Here is an 18,114-nt window from a genome sequence, read left to right as displayed (position 1 = left end):
TCGTTCCATTTGGGCTTTAACTCCAAAGATTAAAAGTAACTAACATGTTCTTGTTTCTGGTCTCAGCTGGAAGAAGAGTTGAAGGCACGGATTGAAATGTGGGAACAGGAGCAATCAAAAACATTTGTGGTGAATGGACAGAAATTCATGGAGTATGTGACAGAACAATGGGAGATGCATCGACTGGACAAAGAGAGAGCCAAGCAGGAAAGAGTAAGTGCACACAAACTGGGAGAAGAGGAAGATAGTTTATGTATCCTAGCATGTCTGCCAGGGCTAGTTGAAGAATTAGGTAGCCTTCTGACAGCTCCTTTAACTCGGGCTGCAGACTTGGCTCTAGATTTGAGGCCCTGCTTCTGTTCCCATCCTAGAACCACTCTCTTACTGGGACTCATCACTGTTGCTTCTCACTTTCACACAGCAACTAAAAAACAAGAAGCAAACAGAGACAGAGATGCTCTATGGCAGTGCTCCCCGGACTCCAAGCAAGAGGCGAGTACTAGCTCCCAATACACCAGGCAAAGTGCGGAAGGTAAATGCAACCTTTCTGGGCTCTCTTTCACCCTCTGTACTGTGGAAATGGGAGAGCAGTTTTCTTCCCTTCCAGGTTCAATGAATTTGAGAGTAAATGGGAGACTGTAGTTTAATCTTGAGTAGTGGCTTATTCCAATACTCAAGGAGTGACCAGCTTTGATGTGTGCCATTTGTTGATTTCTGGCATTAAACTCCTGGGGACCAATAATTGCTAACATTGTGTAATGATGAAACTTTCAGAGGTTCATCATCCTGTAATTCTACCAGATCACCATAGTAACTTTCATGCTTAATGAATGGAATGTTTAATATCCCTTTATCTCTAGAACAGGAAGTCAGGGAGTAATTTTTTACTTTCTTTTTAATAAGAGGTGCATTATTTTAAAAATCACCTATAATAAAACTACAATAGATCCACTATGAATATTTGGTATTCTTTCTGCTCCCACCCCACAGTGCTGGAGACCAAATCCAGGGTAGGCAAGTGCTCTACCACTGTGCTACATCCCCAGCCTTGTTTTGTATTGAGACAGGGTCTTGCTAAGTTGCCTAGGCTAGCCTCAGACTGAAATCTTACTCCCTGAGCCTCCTGAGTAGCTGGTATTACAGGCTTGTGCTACTTTCTACTTTTTAAATTTTAAGATTTAAACTACCTCAAACTTGAGATCCTCCTGCCTCCTGCCACTTTTGGGCTTCAGGTCTATACTGGCACCATGTCCAGCCTAGTCTTAAAATAGTGTATTTTTACATAATAGAGGTCACATTATATAATTTTATTTTTTTTTTAACCTTTCCCCCTATTTCATATGAATTATGATTTCCCCCCCCCCCCCCCCCCCCCCCGGGTACTGGGAATAGGACCCAAGAGCACTCAACCACTGAGCTACATACCCCAGTCCCACCCCACCACCTCTTTTTGAGACAGGATCTCACTGGGTTACCAAGACTGGCTTCAAACTTGCTATCTTTTTGCCTCAACCTCTCAAGTCACTGGGATTTCCTCTGTGCCCAGCTGGGTTATGATTTTTTTTTTAAAAGCACCAAATTGTCTTCAAATATATTCTTTATTAGTTGTATATTCTATCCTTTTAGAAAATATTATCATTTATTAAATTAGTTCCCTCTTTGTGTGACACTAGGTATTTTTTAATTATGGACATGTGATGAACTTTTAAAAACATACTACTTGAATTCTAGGATTTGTTTTGGATCAGTGATGCTAGGACTATAAAGATGAGTGAGAGAGCTCTTGCTGCCAAGAGTGCTGTAAAATATTTCAAGTCTGGTTGTATTAATCACTCAATCTAATCCCAGTGTGGCTATGGAGTTCTTTAGTGCCTAAGTGTTATCATGTGTCCACTTCCTGTCAACACATGAAATTTTCAGACTTTCAGGTTTTTTTCTTGCTTCTTATTCAACTTCCTTCTTTTTTTTTTTTTTTTTTTTTTTTTTTAAACTGGTGCAATACAGTTGTACATAGTGATGGAATTTGATTTTACGTATTCGTGTAGACTCTGTAAGTTTTGTCTTCCCTTTCTCCTCCCTTATCCCCTGGCAACTAGGGATTTAATTGTCACAGGAGAGTAGTTTTGCATTTTCTAACATTTTACATAAACAGAATCACAAGTACATATATTTGTGTGTGGCTTCTTTCATTTAGCCTGATTTCTTTGAGGTTCATCCATGTTGTTGCATTAATCAATAGGCCACTCACTCCTTTTTATTATTGAGTTGTATTTCATTCTATAAATGTATCATAATCTGCTTGTCCATTTCCCCTGCTGAGTATTGTTTCTAGCTTTTGACTAATACAGATAAAACTGCTGTAAACATTTTCTTATAAGCATTTGTATAGATACATGCTTTCACTTCTTTTGGGTAGTATTTGGGTCATATGATAAATGTCTCATGCCATAAGTGATTATACTATTTTATAGTTCCATCTACTGAATATAAACGTGCTTTGAAAACTTCACATTTCCTCAAGTCTATATAATACAGATGCAGCAGGCTCTTTACTGTGTAGACTCATCTTTTCTGGACTATTTCCCCTAATCTTTTCCTTTTTGGGGAGAAATGGGTTGCTGGAAAGGCTGAAGATGTTTGATCAGTAATATATCTGTTTTTCTCTAGCTGAACACTACTACCATGTCCAATGCTACAGCCAATAGTAGCATTAGACCTGTCTTTGGGGGGACAATCTACCGCTCCCCTGTGTCTCGACTTCCTCCTTCTGGCAGCAAGGTAAGTAAGTTCTTGGGAATGTACATCCCCACATGCTGCCTGGTTGAGCCCTCAACTAAATGAGGCCTCTGGGTCCTAATTTCTAATCTCCCTGAATTTGGTTATTAGTGAGATGCTCAGAGTTGACAGATATAAGTCAGATTATCATTAGATAATAATCAAAAAACTAATGAAGAGAAAAAACAGCCACTGAGCCTCCCTGGTGCTATGGGAAGCACTGGGCTGTGTCGAGGAGACTGAAGATTAGGTAATGGTCTTGTGGTCTCTGTGAGCTCAGGTCCAGTCTGCCGCTGGTGCTAAAAGTCAGGTTCCCTACATGTGGGTCCAGCCCATCGACACTGGGTCACTAAATACTTGAAGAGAGGTGCGGATTCTGCTAAAACATGTTTAGTCATTCAGATATCCTTAAAGGTTATTCTCAAGGTATGTGCTCTATGAATCATTAAGAATTCAAGGGTCTGAATTCTTAGGGGCTTAGTGGTGAAATCTGGTGGTAGAGCTCTTGACTATCACCAAGCAAGCAAATCAAAAAATAGCTTTTTATCAAAAGTATAAATTATAGACATAAATAATATGATATTAGCTCTTGAGCATTGGGGTTTTTTGTGTGTGTATGCATTCATCATAATGAATGGATCTCTTTCCTTACTCTAGCCAGTGGTCAGTTCCACTTGTTCTGGAAAGAAAACACCCCGTGCTGGTAGGCATGGAGCCAACAAAGAGAACCTGGAGCTGAATGGCAGCATCCTGAGTGGTGGGTACCCTGACTCGGCCCCCCTCCAGCGCAACTTCAGCATTAATTCTGTTGCCAGCACCTATTCTGAGTTTGCGGTAATTCACCTTTTCTAATATCTACCAGTCTCTGGGGAGCACACAGTTGGGGCAGTCATTGTCTTCCCAAGGGCACCCAGGCTACCTAGTCAGGCTATCCAAGGTACCTTGGAGGCTGAGAATCCCTTTCCTGCCTTGACATGGTGAGGGTGGGGGTGGTTGAAGAAAGTGTATAGGAAGTTGGCAGTAGCAACTAGTCATTTAACTTGGATCCTTCTGCTTAAGATAATACCACTCCCTGGCTGCAGGAGGTGACCCTCTAATCATTGCCCTGGTGCTCTCTTGGTGGAGTTCTTGGTAATTGTCTTCTTTGTTCTTAGAAGGATCCATCCCTCTCTGACAGCTCCACTTTTGGGCTTCAGGTCTGTATGGCAACCCCTGCATGTCCAGTGTCCCTTTTCCAAACTCATCTGTCATCTTGCTTCATTCCCATCTGGGCAAAGGGCAGCACTAACCTATAATCTCAGCTGTATTATTACAGAACTATTTTAACAAAGGAATTCTATTACAGACTTCAAAAATAAGTATATGGCTTATGTTTCCAATGGGCTGACTAGCCTGCTAATAAGAAAACTTGTTCAGACTTGAATTGGATTCTCAGCCCCACCTAAAGTCAGGTGAAGAATTTTAAAAACATATTTCACAAAAGAAAACCTTCACTCTCCCCAATTGTGATATCAGAGGCCTACAATATGCTAGAAAGACTAGAGGCCCCATCATGTGGGGAGGGGAGCCCCAGCTGTGTGCTGCTTATAATGAGGTTCTTGACCTGTGTGCTGATTATTTCCTGGAGTATATGTCTTACTAACTCAGGGCTGAATCTCAAACTTTGTCTACTGGTCTTTTCCCCACATTTGCCTGTTTCTACCACACTGAGTGGCTAAAGCATATATGAAGCACTGGATTAAAATAATTTTTCCAGAATGATCATCTCCTAGTATCCTGCTCTGTATTTCCTAACACTTTACTGCAATGCCTTTTCTTAACAAGCTGTTTTATCTTCCCCCTCCATGTCTTGCCGTGAGACTGAGGTGAGGGCTGCCCCCTACCCTCAGGGGGATACAGAGTTAAAGCCTAGGATGCCTTCTCTCTAAAAATGATGGAAAATGGGACAGTTGCCCAAGGCTGTAGCTAGCGTGGAACATTTAAACCAGCTTCATATTCTGGCACTTTATTCCAATTTATATTCCTGGTAGTAGTTGTGCCTATAGAAATGGGTGTGTGCTACTCTGGCTAGCTGCATGCTGGACAGAGGGTCCTATTTGTCTCTTTGCTTACTCAGCCAAGGCTCATTTTATCCACTTGGGGCTTAAATGTTCCTGCCTATCTCTATGGCCGATCCTGGGGCTTCATTTGCTTTTGGTTAAAGCTAATAACACTCCACCAACCAGCACCAAAGCCACCAACTAAGCTAACCTCTACTAATATCTGTCTTTCTCAGTGGTCATTCAGGCTTTCCCTTCTGCTTTTATGCCATGTGCTCCAGCATGAGATCAAATCACCAGCAGGTTATAAGGCCCTCAGCCCCAGGGATTGGTAGATATATGGTCTGGCCCATTGTTTTATAAAGGGCTCATGAAAACAAAGCTTGTTGCTTACTTAGCTTGGCAACTCCAAGAGTAATTCTGTAAAGTATAAGGGATTTCTCAGGTGACGTTTTAACAGAATGGACTGGCTGAGGAAAGGGGCATGTGTGCGCATGCGCTCAGTATATGACTAACCCAGTGGAACTCAGTTCCTCACCTATTCCTAACAGCCTGAATTAGGGATCTCTTGTCTCAGAAACTCCTCAGGGGACTTTCTGTTGACACTTAACCAGGCTTAGAAGGGAAAGGCATGCATGATAGGGGTAGTACCGCCACTGATGTTATTTATTTTTCAACAGCGAGAACTTTCAAAGGCTTCCAAATCTGAAGCTACTTCTCGAATCCTCAATTCAACCAACATCCACGCCTAAGGAGTCCTGACCAGCCAGCCACTGTGGCTTTCTTCCTATGCATAGACTGGAATTAATTAAACAGGGGTGGCACTAGTTTTTCTTCAGTTTAGATGCACTTAAATCCTGGACAGGTTCAGTTACCATGGGCCGAACTTAAAAGACATGAACAAGTGACAGATCAAAGTCTGTCATGGATTTAGTGGGTCCACAGAGTTGCTTTTATTTTTGACTCAAGAAATACCTTAAAACCTAGTTTATAGCAGTAGGTATAAATATTAGCATCTAAGACCTAATTTCTTTCTCTACCCCATGATTCTACTTGTTGAAGCATGATTACCATTGTATAAAAAAATGATTGATTAGACCCAGCCTTGGGGGATGGGAAATGAAGGAATTTTGGCTTGTATACCTATAATTAGCAATTAACATCATTTTTTTGTCTAGGGTGTTCAGTTAATGATGTAGCTCTGATAGCTTTGCCCTCACCAAAAGGCCTGTCCCCACTACTCAAGACAGCCTTCCTCCCAATGAGGATGTCTGTGTCAGCATTTGAGATGGCCTGATATAGTGCCAAAGAGTGACAGGCTGGGAGCTCCTTTTCTAAATTGTACAGTGTGTTATACAGTGCAATCCCTTTGTGGGTGTGTGTGAGTGACTGTTTCTTCAGAGTTTTCTCTGGGTCCACTGTGCCTGAACTCTGTTTGAACTGAACTCTGTTTCTTCAGAGTTTACTCTGGGTCCACTGTGCCCAAGTTTTACCCCTGCAGCTGCCAGCCCAGTTGGGAGGCCATCTGGGTAGGTTGGGCCATTTCTGTTGCAGAGATGAGCAGCTTTGCACATGTCACTGCTGGGGACTTTTTCCTGCTTTAGCTTCCACAGATAAGGCTCCTTTACCTACCCTAAACACCACTACTGCACTTCCCAAAGCACTATTATTTATTCTTACTATCTGCCTGCGCCAGTACTACTACTGTCAATACATTAAATGGTTCTCAAAAGCTTACAGTGTGGACTTGGTCTGTAGGTGTAAGCCATGCTGTTAGTCATACTTGTCCTGTTTTTAAAATATAAATATATTCTTAAAAATAAATTAAAATGTGTATAGTTACCTTTCAAAAAGATACTGTGGTGTTTTTCTTGATTTATTTTTCCCCAAAGCCCATTTGATTGATTTGGCCTATGGAAAACAAAAGATCAAAGAGATGTACAGAAATTTTTTTTACTTAGGACTTTTGTTCTTTTGTGTCCTTTTTTGGGGAGTTTGGGGGTGGAGGGGGGTACTAGGGATTGAACCCAGGGGTGCTCTTCCACTCAACTATGTCCTCAGACCTTTCCATTTTATTATTTTGATAGGACCTTGTTAAGCTAGCCTGGAACCTGAGATCCACCTGCCTCAGCCTCATAAGCCATTGTACCTGGCTTTTGTGCATTTCTAAATTATGAATCTCTTATGCTTTCTCAAAGACCATTTTTCCTAGCTCCAACAACAGGTATTAGGAACCTTCCTGATTCATTGTCACTTGTTTATTAACGGGAATAGCTTTTATAAAAGTGAGCTTTATGAGCTGGGGATGGTGGTACACACACCTGTAGTCCTAGCTATTTGGGAGACTGAGGTTAAGACTGCAAAGTTTGAGGCCAGCCTCAGCAATTTGGCAAGAGCCTGTCTCAAGAAGGGCTGGGGATATAGTTTGGTGACAGAACACCCCTGAGTTCAGTCCCCAGTACCAAAAAAAAAAACCAAAACCAAAAAAGCTTTGAGGTATGACTGACATAACTGCATGAGTGAAAGTGTACACTTTGATATATTTTGATAGAGTGCACATCTTGAAATCATCACCCTAAAGTTTCTTCCTTAGAATTCTTCCCTTCTATCTTAACCTAATACCAACTGCTAATTTGCTTTCTGATGCTATAAAATATGTTCCTGTTTGATCTAGTTCTTTCAGTATTTTCGTTATTTTGAGATTCGTTCATGTTTCTTGTATCCACAGTTCATTCCCTTCTGTTGCTGAGCAATATTCCTGATATGTGGTATATACAAGTTTGTTCACATTTGTTTTATGTGTATATGTTTTCATTCACCTTTGGGGTTTGCCCCAGTTTTGGACTGTTAAAATGGAACACTTCTTCAACACTTAGTTATTTACAACTCTGCCTTAACCTTCAGTTCTTGCTTGCATGGAACTTGAAGGCTATCCAGAGAGCTTAGTATTTTCACAGGCTTTTCTGAGCATGTATCTAGCCCTGACCTGTGTTCTAGCCTTCTCAACGTGAGAGCTTTTAAAAACCTTTCCTCAGTGTATCTCCTTTGCTGACCTCTTCATCTCCAGGTGTTATAGTATGTTTACTGCTTGTGCCAACTATTTGTCCCTTGTCCCAGACTGCTGCAGCCAATACTTGTGCTTTAAACAGTTTCAAAATGAGATCATGATTGTTATACTCCACGTATGTATGATTTGTCAAAATATACTCTACTGTCATATATCCAAAAAAGAACAAATAAAAAAAAAATAGAAAAAAATTAAAAATACATAAATAAAGACTTTAAGATAAAACCACCGAGCTCTGGGAATAGAGTCTGACAAAACAAAAGCAAGCCCCATTCTAATTCTTCAGATAAGTTAGCACAACCACAATTCTTTGAAAAAAGACAATAAAACTTACTAGTTGGTTTTGTGAGGGATGAACCCAGAGTTTCCTACTTTACCACTTTCAGTGATGTTCCACTTCTAAATGTTTCTGTACTTTAAAAGCAGCTTCAAGACATACAAAGCTAAAACTGATGGAACTGAAAAGAAATGGACAAATCCACACAACACCCCTCTGCCAAAAATATAGAATAGGCAAAAATTAGCAAAGCTAGAAGAACTGAACACTACCCTTCCACCAATCAGCCAGACCTACCTGCAGAGAACACCAACCAAAAACTATAAGGTACATTCATCAAAAGAGTCAAACAAATAACAAATTTTGTCTTAAAAACTGAAATGAATGAAATAAAATGTTCCTGACCATAATGGAATTAAACTATAACAAAATTTCTTAGGAAATATTCACATACTTAGAAATTAAAGCAAAATCTCAAGGGAAATCAGATCATTTTGAATTGAACAAAAATGAAAATACAACACTGATGAATTACAGGGAAGTGAGTGGCAAAAATGACCTCTAGTCGTTTCCGGTCTTGGCTGTACATCAAAATCACCTGGGCGAGAGTGGTGGTGCACGTCTACAATCCCTGTGACTCAGGAGGCTGAGACAGGAGGATCACAAGTTTGAGGCCAGCATAGGCAACTTAGCAAGACCCTGTCTCAAAGGGGTGGTAGTGTAGCTCAGTGGTAGAGTACTTGCCTAGAGTGTATAAGATCCTGAGTTCAGTCCCCAGGACTACCCAAAAAAAAAAAAAAAAAAAACCCAAAAACACCTGGGATGAAGTGGGAGAACTTCAAAATCCATGTGTGTCTATGCCCACATCCAGAGGTTCTGATTTCATCATCTGCGACACTGGCTTGAGTATCAAAGTTTTTAATGTTCTCTCTCCAAGTGTTTCTGTAGTGCAACAAAATTGAGGCCCCTGCTCTAAGGTGAAGGCTCAGTGCTGTGATGGGACGGGGCAAATGCAGGGACATTAGGTGCTGGTGATGGTTTTCCCTGACCTGAAAGGAAGTTTGTTTTTTTCTCCTCACTTCCCAAAAGGGAGTTTCACAAATGTCAGCTTTATAGTTTTCTAACACATACATGTTTTCTGTCCCCTTTTCTATATTTAAGAAATATATGTACACACATATATACATACATACACACGTCAGCTCTTTTCTTTTTCCACAGCATACACATATGTGTTCCAGGGCCCACAGGTGACAGTCTTTACTTGAAGTTGTTTCTCTACAAAGTATTCCACACGGCAGGGCTGATCCATGCTGGTGCTATCCTTGTGGCCAAGCTGTCCATATTTACCTGAAGTGAGATGAGCCTCTTTGCCATCCTCTCCAATAGGCCTTGCTTCTTTTCCATCCAGACCATGGATGGCAGCCAGGAGGGGGTGGGGTTTACACCCACCCCCAGCTGGTGCCTGCTCTGTGAATCCAGGAGACTTGGAACCAGAAAGCCTCCAGGGCCAGGCTCAGGGTCCCAAAAGACCAGGGGGAACCAGCCACTCCAGGCAAGAGGTTCCTCCAAGGTTCCTTGCTACCTACACCAAAATGTTCAGCACAGATTTCCATCCTATCATTTTTCTACCCAGTGCCAGAACAACACAAACGTGTTTTATAAATGCTGGTTAAACACTCCCTTGCATGTATGCTTAAAATCCCAGCTACTAGGGAAGCTGATGCAGTAGGATCTCAAGTTCAAGGCTAGCCTTGGCAATATAGCAGAAAGGAAGATGGGTAGTCCTGATGTCATCTCCTATTTCTCTGCTGGTTGTGGACATTATCTGGAGTGTGCCTAGATCTGTTTGGACCCCAGGAAGGGAGCACACAGCTTTTTAGTTCTGCACCTCCGGTGATCAGGTGGAGACCCCTGCTTCTAGTCTGTGTGGTTTTGGCACCCATTCTATATTCCCAGGCCTTTCCCATGCTCGGTTTAAGGGTCACAAAAACAATCCTTGTACTTACCCCAGCCCCAGGTGTACAGCTCTCCTGTTCCTGAAACCAGAAGGACAACATTCTTCTATTCTCTGGCAAGACATTTGTCTAGCCTGGCCTGGCACAGCCCATAACCAGCATGTCACAATCCTCACCATATGTGTGGTGTGGAACAGCATATTCTCTATTTACAACTGTCTAATCAAATTTAGTGTCATAAAGGATCCAGTGGAAAAGTTTATCTTCCTATATGTGAACTGAGTGGCTTACTTCTTGCAGCTACTGAGGTCAGGACGCTGGGTGGGGCAGTACCTATGTGGAGGATGAAGAACATCAGTCTTCTCCAGAAAGAATCTTCTGGGCCTGACAGGCTGGGGAGCTACCCTTAAAGCTATTTGGGGGTGGAAGCTCAATTAAATGAGTAACCATGTCAAAGATGCCTTAAGATAATACTCTTTATTGAGCATGCAACTCAGTGGTAGAGTGCTCTTACCATGTGCAAGGGCCTGAGTTCCAGCCCCAGCCCTGCCCCCCCAATAGTTTTTAAGTTGACCATTCCCTTTTCTGCAGCTCTAGCTAGAACAGGTGGAGTGCCTTTTCACTCCATTCTGGAAAAGCCCGCCCAGCCGCACTCACGTGTCACTACAGCAGTGTGCCGGGATCCACAGCTGGCTTTGATTACATCTGAGCCCAGGGGAAGATCCAACAGAGCTGGGAAGGGCTGTACAGCTATGAAGGGAGCGGAGGCTCCATCCTCAGCCCTAGCTGTTCTATTCACTTCAGAACCATCTCCATTCAGTCCTGTGGTTTTGGAATGTTTATACTGATAATTATTAATACTATTGAATATTAAGCTCAACCTATTCATGCATTATCTCATTACTACAACAGATCTACAAAGCACATTATTCTCTGGCTTTAAAGCTGATGCTCCCACCCTTACACTCACAGGAAGTGTTGGAGTTGGCAGTTGTGGGTGTGCAGTGCCAAGGCTGGCATCAGCCTTGCTAATGCTCCCTAGTAAGGGACTCAAAATCCTGTGGTATATTCTTGGGTGACAAGGATGTCAGGTTTTTGAGCACTGTAGCTCTTCAGCCAGCATACAGCCAGGAGTAAGAAATGACAGCAATATTCTGGGGAATACTGAAAGTCACGTTCATACTCACCTTCCTCTGTAAAAGTCTTCTTGTCCTCTGCCAGGCTCCTCGCAGGCAAGGCCAGTTGCCCTGATTCATTCCAGCCCCAGATATAAATATCCCCTATTTCTGAAAGAGATTAAAGGGACCCATTAAATAGACCATGAACCCCTGTTCATCAATCCAAACTTCCCTAACCCTCCTGTCAACTTCTGAGGACAACTAAAGCCTGTTCTGCCCAAGTGGCAAACCAGGCAAAGGTGACCTCAGGCTCTGGTGGCTTCCTTGTCTTAGGTTCTCTGCTCCTTAATGCATTCTGGTACCCTTCCCTTAAATTAAAACCCTTGCTAGATTTTCTCTATTTTCATTTTTTCCTTATGTTGTTAAGTCAATCCCCCCCACACACCCAAATACACCATGGTAACCCTGGAATTTCCCCAGCATCTCCCTTTCAAACTCAATGAGGCAGCCTGTACCCCTTTTCAACCCCACCTGCCACTGGTCCTGTTGCTTTTTCCCGCTCCTACCTTCCTTGCCTCCTCCACCACTGCTGCTCTAACACCACCATGTTGAAGCAATGGCCCTAATGCTAAAAATTCACTAACAATGGTAGCTTTTATAAGGTACTTAATCTGTGCTGGTGTTTTATGTACTTTTCAAATATAATCTTCTAATTCTCACAATAACCTACAAGGAATTATATGACAATATCCCCATTTTAAACAATATCACCACTTTTGTTCAGGAAACAGAGGTTAAGTACTAGGACCAAGATCACAGGGGCAGAGTGATGATTTGCAGGCCTAGTTTGATGCCTCCATGCTTCAACCTGTTCTCCAAACTTAAGCACTCCAATTCCTTCTGGACCTTAAGTGTGAGGCCTACCAACTGGCTGTTTCCAGCCCTCTGTTCTATGCCCCCCAGCCCAGAGGTTCTGCCTGATGGCCAAACCAGGTCCATTACATCAGAATATGGGGAGAACAAAGGCACTAGTAATTGAAAAAGCTCCAGTGATGTAAGTAGCAGCCAGACTGAGAGCCCTAGATACAGAGATCACCTGCTGCCAGCCACACCCTCTGTGTGCGCTCCAAGAGCCTAGGAAGTAGCTGCCCCTGGATCACCCATCATGGTTTTGGACTCAACATATCCAAAGTGAACCTCCTTATCTGGCTGTAGGTCACCATCACAGAGTCACGCCCACCAACCTTATCCCCTGTGGGCATCTCAGTGTCCACCATGCCAAACATCACAGCCACCTAGGCAACTTCAGTCTTTTCTCTGTTCTCCTTGGCTGGGCTGCCCCTCATCCCTTCATGTTTTTTTGGGTAGGTATTTCAGAAAGTTGACCCCTGGCTGCTCGGTGGAGGTGGATGGGAGGGATAGTGAGAACAGTAACAGAACCAGGAAATAACTGAATTGGTCCAGGTGAGAGGGCAGTGGTAGAGGCAGACTGGCACTGGGCAGTCACAAATGAGTGGGTTAACTGAAGTGGGATGAGTTTGAAAGGAGGCCTGGAGAGTCTACCCCCTAAAACTGGAAGAGGAGAAGGAAGGTGTAAAAAGATCATGAGCTAGTCTAGAGAAGTACTAGGTCACTCACTCACCGCTCACACACAGAGAATGCCAGCCACCAGCAGCCACCTCGGCCATGGGTAGGCCCTGCAACGCCTCCAAAAGTCTTGGCTCCAGCTCTGCCTCCAGTGTCCCGTGGCCCAGCTGTCCGTGTCTGAGGAAGGGAGACCCTAGTCAGGGCAGATTTAGGGGCCCCTCCTCCGGCTTGTCCTAATCGCATTCAGCTGGTCCTCACCTGCCTCCGCCCCAGGAGAACACCTGGCCGGCAGCGCACAGCAACAACACGTGCTCTGCGCCCAGCTCTAGCCGGCGTGCCCGCAGCTCTGGGGCCAAGGACCGGCAGAAGGGTGGCTGCGGACTCACGTAGGCGCAGGCGCAAGGCAGCAGGGGCAGCGATCCAGTTCCAGGCTCATCTCGCGCTTTGTCTTCCACCTCAGCCTCAAGCGCCAGCTTCTGGGTCCAAAGGGGCTCCCTGCGCAGCGCCGAATCAGGCGCCCAGGCCTGCAGCTCAGTCCCAGAATCCGTCCGGGAGCGAATCACCATGAGGAGTCCCTCCGAAGCCCAAGCATCCCTGCAGTCGTCCACCGCGCCACTAGTGGAGCCAGACAGCTCCACTCGACCTGCACCTGTGCGGGCATAGTGGGATGGGGCATATACCAAGGACCCCAACCTAGAGTGTGGGGAAGCGGGGTCTAGATAGGGGTAGGGTGTCAGAATGGCTGACGAGGCATGTTCCTGGGAGGGAACGGGACCAGAATGGGAGCTCTACACTGGGGTGGCCTGAACGGTGGGGCATAGTTTGCCTGGGGCAGGGCTGGAATCGGGGTTGAGGGTCTCACGGGTCACGAAGGCGGTGTAGCTCCAGCTTGCGCTCACGCGACATATGTCGATACCCGCCTGCAGTGGCTCAGGGCTGCGCACCTGGCGCCCTCGCCCGGAGCCCGGCGCTTGTCCGAAGCCACAGAAACCGAAGCCGAACCAAGCCCCGGGTCGCTCTCCGGCCATGCCCGGCAGCGCCCTCTGCTGGCTGCCACCCGGTTGGGGTCGCAGGGACCCAGGGATAGAGCTGGAACCTAAGGAGCTTCTTGCCGATAAGCCACTGGTGCGACACCGCGAGTCTCTGGCCTCCCAGGAGCTGGAGTCGCCTTATCTATAAAAAGGGATGGGAAAAATACCATCCTGGCTACAGGGGAAGAGGGCTGAGCACAAGTCCCACCAACTGCAGTGTCCTCAACAGACCCAGGGAGTACAGCGTTTGAGGCAAGTTACCCACAGCTTCCGGCTCACCCACAAGTGCCTCCGCAGCCAACCGATGTTCTTAACTTGAATTCCAAATCCATTTCTTCAGTTGTACAAAAGCGGGTGAGACGGGAGATGTTTGTATCTACCCCTCAGAATTATAATGAATACAATTAAAGGCTTCGGTGCTAGCAGTGTTGGCTTATTAAGTTCAGTTCTTAGAGTTAACGAAAATGACCAATGGGATGTCTTATTGTTTTTCAGAAACCTGTTTAGACACAATTTCCACTGGACCACATCTACTCATTTATTCGATCAACCGGCCTCTACTGCGCCGGCGAAGTTAGACTCTGCCCGCAAAGAGCTCACGCTGAAATGGGGAGACAGTCTGGTGGTTCCAACAGCAATGCCTTTTTCTCCACACGGGAAGTTAGGCTTGATCGAAATTTTGGAAGTATTTTCAATGCGCCGGATCTCGTCTGAAATCCAGCTCCCGGGTTTCTGCCCCCAGGTGTCCACTCCCAACCCGAGGGACCTCTGACCTTGATCCCGGCCCTGTGCCCTCCACCCCTCAGGCAAGTTCTTTCCCGAGGTAGTTCCACTGGGGAGATGAACTTTGAAGACGAGCGCGCCTGGCGAGGCCATTGGCTGCAGCAACCTTCCTGGGGCCAATCGCCAGCAAGCGCGGTGACGTCACTGCTTGGGAAGCGGAAGCCCCGATACGTACTCACCTCCCAGGGGTCACTTCCGTCGGGCTGTAGACCTGTGCTGAGTTAATTCAAGCCGGCCTGGAAGTGGGCCTGAAACCTCCGGTAGGCACGGACACCCGCGGGGCTGCGGGGATCGGATTAGAACCACCGAGGGAAGGCTCATTAAGAGTCTAGAGAGGGGCTGGGGAGATAGCTCAGTCGGTAGAGTGCTTGCCTTGTAAGCACAAGGCCCTGGGTTCGATCCCCAGCACCCAAAAAAAAAAAAAAAAAAAAAAAAAAGAGTCTAGAGAAAGAGCGAAGAGCTATTTCCTTCCGGCTGGGACTCCAATAGCTCGCTACTGGACATGCGTAGGACTCACGAACAAAAAGGAAGCGGACGTACCAGGCGTCTCCGCTTTTACTTTCCACTGATTGGCCTGGACCCTGTCATTCACTCCTCCGAGCTTTACGAGCCGGAAGTCTGGTTTAGGCTCTGAGAGAAGGTCGGGCCCTGGAAGTTGAAAAGCTCCAGACCCGCACCTTTCTTCCAACCAGGCTCAACTACAGAAGAGACTGGTTTTTTGCAGGAGTGAAGACACCAACCCCAAATCCCAAGAGCTGTCTGACTGGAGGTCACTGAGAATTTTGACAGAAATATTAAGGGCAAACATGGGAGTCTGTATCCTAAAAACATTTATTTCCAGGAAACTGGATGGTTTCTATTGACTGGCGACCTGGTCTTACCCCTTCTCTCTCCAGCAGGATTAAAAGGCAAGTCAGTGGACCCTGGAGTGGTAAATCTATCAGATTCCTTCTATAAAGGTGGTTCTCTTGCTGCTACAGAACTCTGCTGTACACGCCTATGCCCAGCTCCCGCCCACAACAGTCCTCCCTTCCCAGAAATAGGGCACACATTTGAGTACAATACACTTTATTAGAGGGGCAGGCCTGCTAATAGACTTAGATGATGCTCACAGCTGGAGAGGCTGCTGATATGCCCTTCCTGATGACCAGAATCCACAGGCAGAGCTGTAATGCACCTTCCCCATACCCAGCTCTCTACAGTAGTAAAGTAGGGCCCCTGTAAGGCTGGAGTCAGTGCCGGCAAAGCAGGGCTGTGTGACTGGTTGTGATCCAAAACTCAGGAGAGGATGTCAAAGGGCAGCTGTGGAGGAGAGGCAAGAGTGTTCAGTGTTCCAGTGCCCATCAGCCAAAGCTGCTTCTGTCCTCACTCTCAGTGCAACGGTAGTGTGTGCATGAGCCATGGGTCAAGGGCAGCCCCTCACTTTTTATCCTGGTTGGGTTGGATAAGCCCATATTCCACTGATTTCCCTAAGCAGGCTGCAGCAGCCCGAGTAATAGGGTCTTCCTCGCCCTTAGCCAGGACTGACAGGATCTCTAGCACCTCACTCTCCATCAGGGTGCTGGCAATCTCCCTGGAGGCCTCCACCATATTCAACACCACCACAACACCCCGGTGCTGCAGTTCCTGGTTGGGACTCAGAAGCAGGGCCTGTAGGATCTCCAGCCAATGTGTGGTCTGCAAGAAATAGGGCAGGTTTGACTATACAACAACAGGCCCAATCCTACTGAACACACCTACACTCTAGAACATCCCCCACCAATATCATGAGGGTTCACCCATCCTCCCCCGCTGAGAACAGCACTGACCACTTGGGGGATGCGGCTGCAGAGCGAGGGTCTCATTGAGGTGAGCATGGCCAGGCCTCCAGCAGCTGCCCGCCGTAACAATTCATCATCTTCTCCACTGTATAGCACCAGCAGCTTTAGCCGGTCATTGCCCTGGGCTTCAAAGAGGTCCTGCACCTGTGGCCAGATGGGGGAAGAGGAGCATGTTATCTGGGTGCAAAGCCCATCCAGGGCACAGGGCCAACTGCATCTCTGCATGACATGACAACTTGGACCAACCCTCACCTCCTTGCTCATGGCCAAGTTACACATGCACTCTGTGGCTGCCCGGCGGATCATCTCATGCTCCTCAAACATGTAACCCTCGATCATGGGCACAGCTTTCTCCTTTAGGATCTTCTGTCTGAACACAGAGGTGGAACAGTCAGCATCAACAGGGCTTCTATAACCACCTCCCAGCCAACAGACACATCCCTTGAGCCAGGAGTTTCCCTTGAGAATATCTATTGACTCTGCTGTACCAGATGTGAACTGCAGTTGTTTTTACCCTTCTGACTAGGCCTACGAAATAGCATAAGACTGTGGAAAATGCTCAAAAGCAGGAGGCAGGAGACCAGAATGGTGGTGATACCAGTGCTAACCCCTGACATGTGAGCACTTAACCTGTTCAGCTGTTTGGATTATTTTACTTACTCCTCACTACAACCCCACTGTGAAAGCAGGTATGATTATCTTTACATTTTATAGAAGAGGAAACTGGGACTGGGAAACTAGTGAGTAATGTGCTGAAGGTCACAATTAGTATTAATGGCAAATACATACTGGGCACACTGCTGGGGGCCAAGACGCCTATGTACTAATTACTTTTACATGTATTTTCTCATTTAATTCTTCTCACCATTACTTCATGAGCCAGATACTATAATCATCCCACTCACAGAAAGGGAACCTGAGACATAGCAGTTAAGTAACTTGCTTGAAGTTACACACTGGCAATTAATGAAGTCAGGATTTGAACCCGGGCAGTCTCCAGAGCCTGCAATGTTCTCACCCAATGCCTTGTTGCCTCTCTTGGCCTGTCTCCTTATCTGTATGATACAGAGGAGTCACTGTGAGGCTCCAACAAGCCAATGATTGACTGTAATCTACTAGGGATAATCCAAATCCTGACGACCCACACAGTCTCTTACCGGAGCCTCTCACTGATCCCCGCCAGGTTTGTTAGGGCCATGAGTGCCTCGAAGTTCTGCAGTCCTGAGCAGTTGAGGTGCAACAGGGAGACGAGGGGCCGGACCACTTCGTAGATCTGTGATATGCACCCTACTGGTCAGGGCTACTTGCTGCAGCCCCTGCTAATCCCATCAACCCCATAGCAAGGAGGAGTCTACCCTCCAAGAGACTGCTGCTAAGGTTTCCCCCCACCCTAGGACTTAGCAAAGCTACTACCATCTGTTGGTCCCAAGGAGTAGCCCTGGTCAGAGGTCATCAGGGCCCAGTGAGGGGTGGAGGAGAGGTCAGGATGGTGGCAAGAAGACACTCACCCGCTCACCAGGAAAGGTCATCTCTGGGTTGGAGGTGATGGTGAGCTTGGCGAGAGCCTGGGCTGCCTTTGTCTGCCCCGTGTCAGTGCCCTCCAGGGCCAGCGGGAGCAGAGCCTATAGGAAGAAGCCCATTAGTGGCCCAGGACATGCC

At 46.0% G+C, this 18,114-nt stretch overlaps 3 protein-coding genes and 1 long non-coding RNA gene across 27 annotated transcripts in view; 2 read left to right on the top strand and 2 right to left on the bottom strand.

Moving 5' to 3' along the window:
- Prc1 (protein regulator of cytokinesis 1) overlaps positions 1-8,064 on the top strand; it is a 25,047-nt gene extending 16,983 nt beyond the window's left edge. The window contains exons 10-15 of one of the 4 annotated variants that reach the window (XM_047541414.1): positions 67-213; positions 422-532; positions 2,668-2,778; positions 3,433-3,609; positions 3,933-3,971; positions 5,495-8,064. In XM_047541414.1, coding sequence (XP_047397370.1) covers positions 67-213; positions 422-532; positions 2,668-2,778; positions 3,433-3,609; positions 3,933-3,971; positions 5,495-5,566 — 657 coding nt within the window. In that variant the 3' untranslated portion in view covers positions 5,567-8,064. Of the gene's footprint in view, positions 1-66; positions 214-421; positions 533-2,667; positions 2,779-3,432; positions 3,610-3,929; positions 3,972-5,494 lie in introns of all 4 variants that reach the window. The other 3 variants (XM_047541413.1, XM_047541416.1, XM_047541415.1) reach the window with 3 other exon arrangements.
- The window catches only part of Rccd1 (RCC1 domain containing 1), a 22,277-nt gene extending 7,220 nt beyond the window's left edge, over positions 1-15,057 (bottom strand). For 4 of the 15 annotated variants that reach the window (XR_007107237.1, XR_007107231.1, XR_007107235.1 and 1 more), the window contains exons 1-8: positions 14,132-14,798; positions 13,684-13,994; positions 13,080-13,470; positions 12,877-12,998; positions 11,304-11,402; positions 10,774-10,938; positions 10,168-10,197; positions 9,352-9,508 (exon numbers count right to left, since the gene is read on the bottom strand). Coding sequence is in view for 8 of the 15 variants with exons in the window: in XM_047541424.1 (XP_047397380.1) it covers positions 9,357-9,508; positions 10,168-10,197; positions 10,774-10,938; positions 11,304-11,402; positions 12,877-12,998; positions 13,080-13,470; positions 13,684-13,849 (1,125 nt within the window). In the remaining 7 variants the exon portion in view is untranslated. The other 11 variants (XM_047541426.1, XM_047541425.1, XR_007107234.1 and 8 more) reach the window with 10 other exon arrangements.
- The window catches only part of LOC124977690 (uncharacterized), a 7,728-nt gene continuing 4,414 nt past the window's right edge, over positions 14,801-18,114 (top strand). For 2 of the 3 annotated variants that reach the window (XR_007107239.1, XR_007107238.1), the window contains exon 1: positions 14,801-17,144. This is a non-coding gene — a long non-coding RNA (uncharacterized LOC124977690). The remainder of the gene's footprint in view (positions 17,145-18,114) is intronic. The other variant, XR_007107240.1, reaches the window with a different exon arrangement.
- The window catches only part of Unc45a (unc-45 myosin chaperone A), a 14,551-nt gene continuing 12,113 nt past the window's right edge, over positions 15,677-18,114 (bottom strand). For 2 of the 5 annotated variants that reach the window (XM_047541397.1, XM_047541396.1), the window contains exons 16-21: positions 17,964-18,077; positions 17,613-17,728; positions 16,708-16,825; positions 16,444-16,599; positions 16,059-16,312; positions 15,678-15,937 (exon numbers count right to left, since the gene is read on the bottom strand). In XM_047541397.1, coding sequence (XP_047397353.1) covers positions 15,868-15,937; positions 16,059-16,312; positions 16,444-16,599; positions 16,708-16,825; positions 17,613-17,728; positions 17,964-18,077 — 828 coding nt within the window. In that variant the 3' untranslated portion in view covers positions 15,678-15,867. Of the gene's footprint in view, positions 16,313-16,443; positions 16,600-16,707; positions 16,826-17,612; positions 17,729-17,963; positions 18,078-18,114 lie in introns of all 5 variants that reach the window. The other 3 variants (XM_047541399.1, XM_047541401.1, XM_047541398.1) reach the window with 3 other exon arrangements.

The sequence above is a fragment of the Sciurus carolinensis genome, chromosome 2 (genome assembly GCF_902686445.1).
Source record: "Sciurus carolinensis chromosome 2, mSciCar1.2, whole genome shotgun sequence".
Lineage (NCBI taxonomy): Eukaryota > Metazoa > Chordata > Mammalia > Rodentia > Sciuridae > Sciurus > Sciurus carolinensis.
The sequence above is the reverse complement of the archived record's forward strand: the minus strand, read 5'-3'. Positions and strand labels throughout refer to the sequence as shown.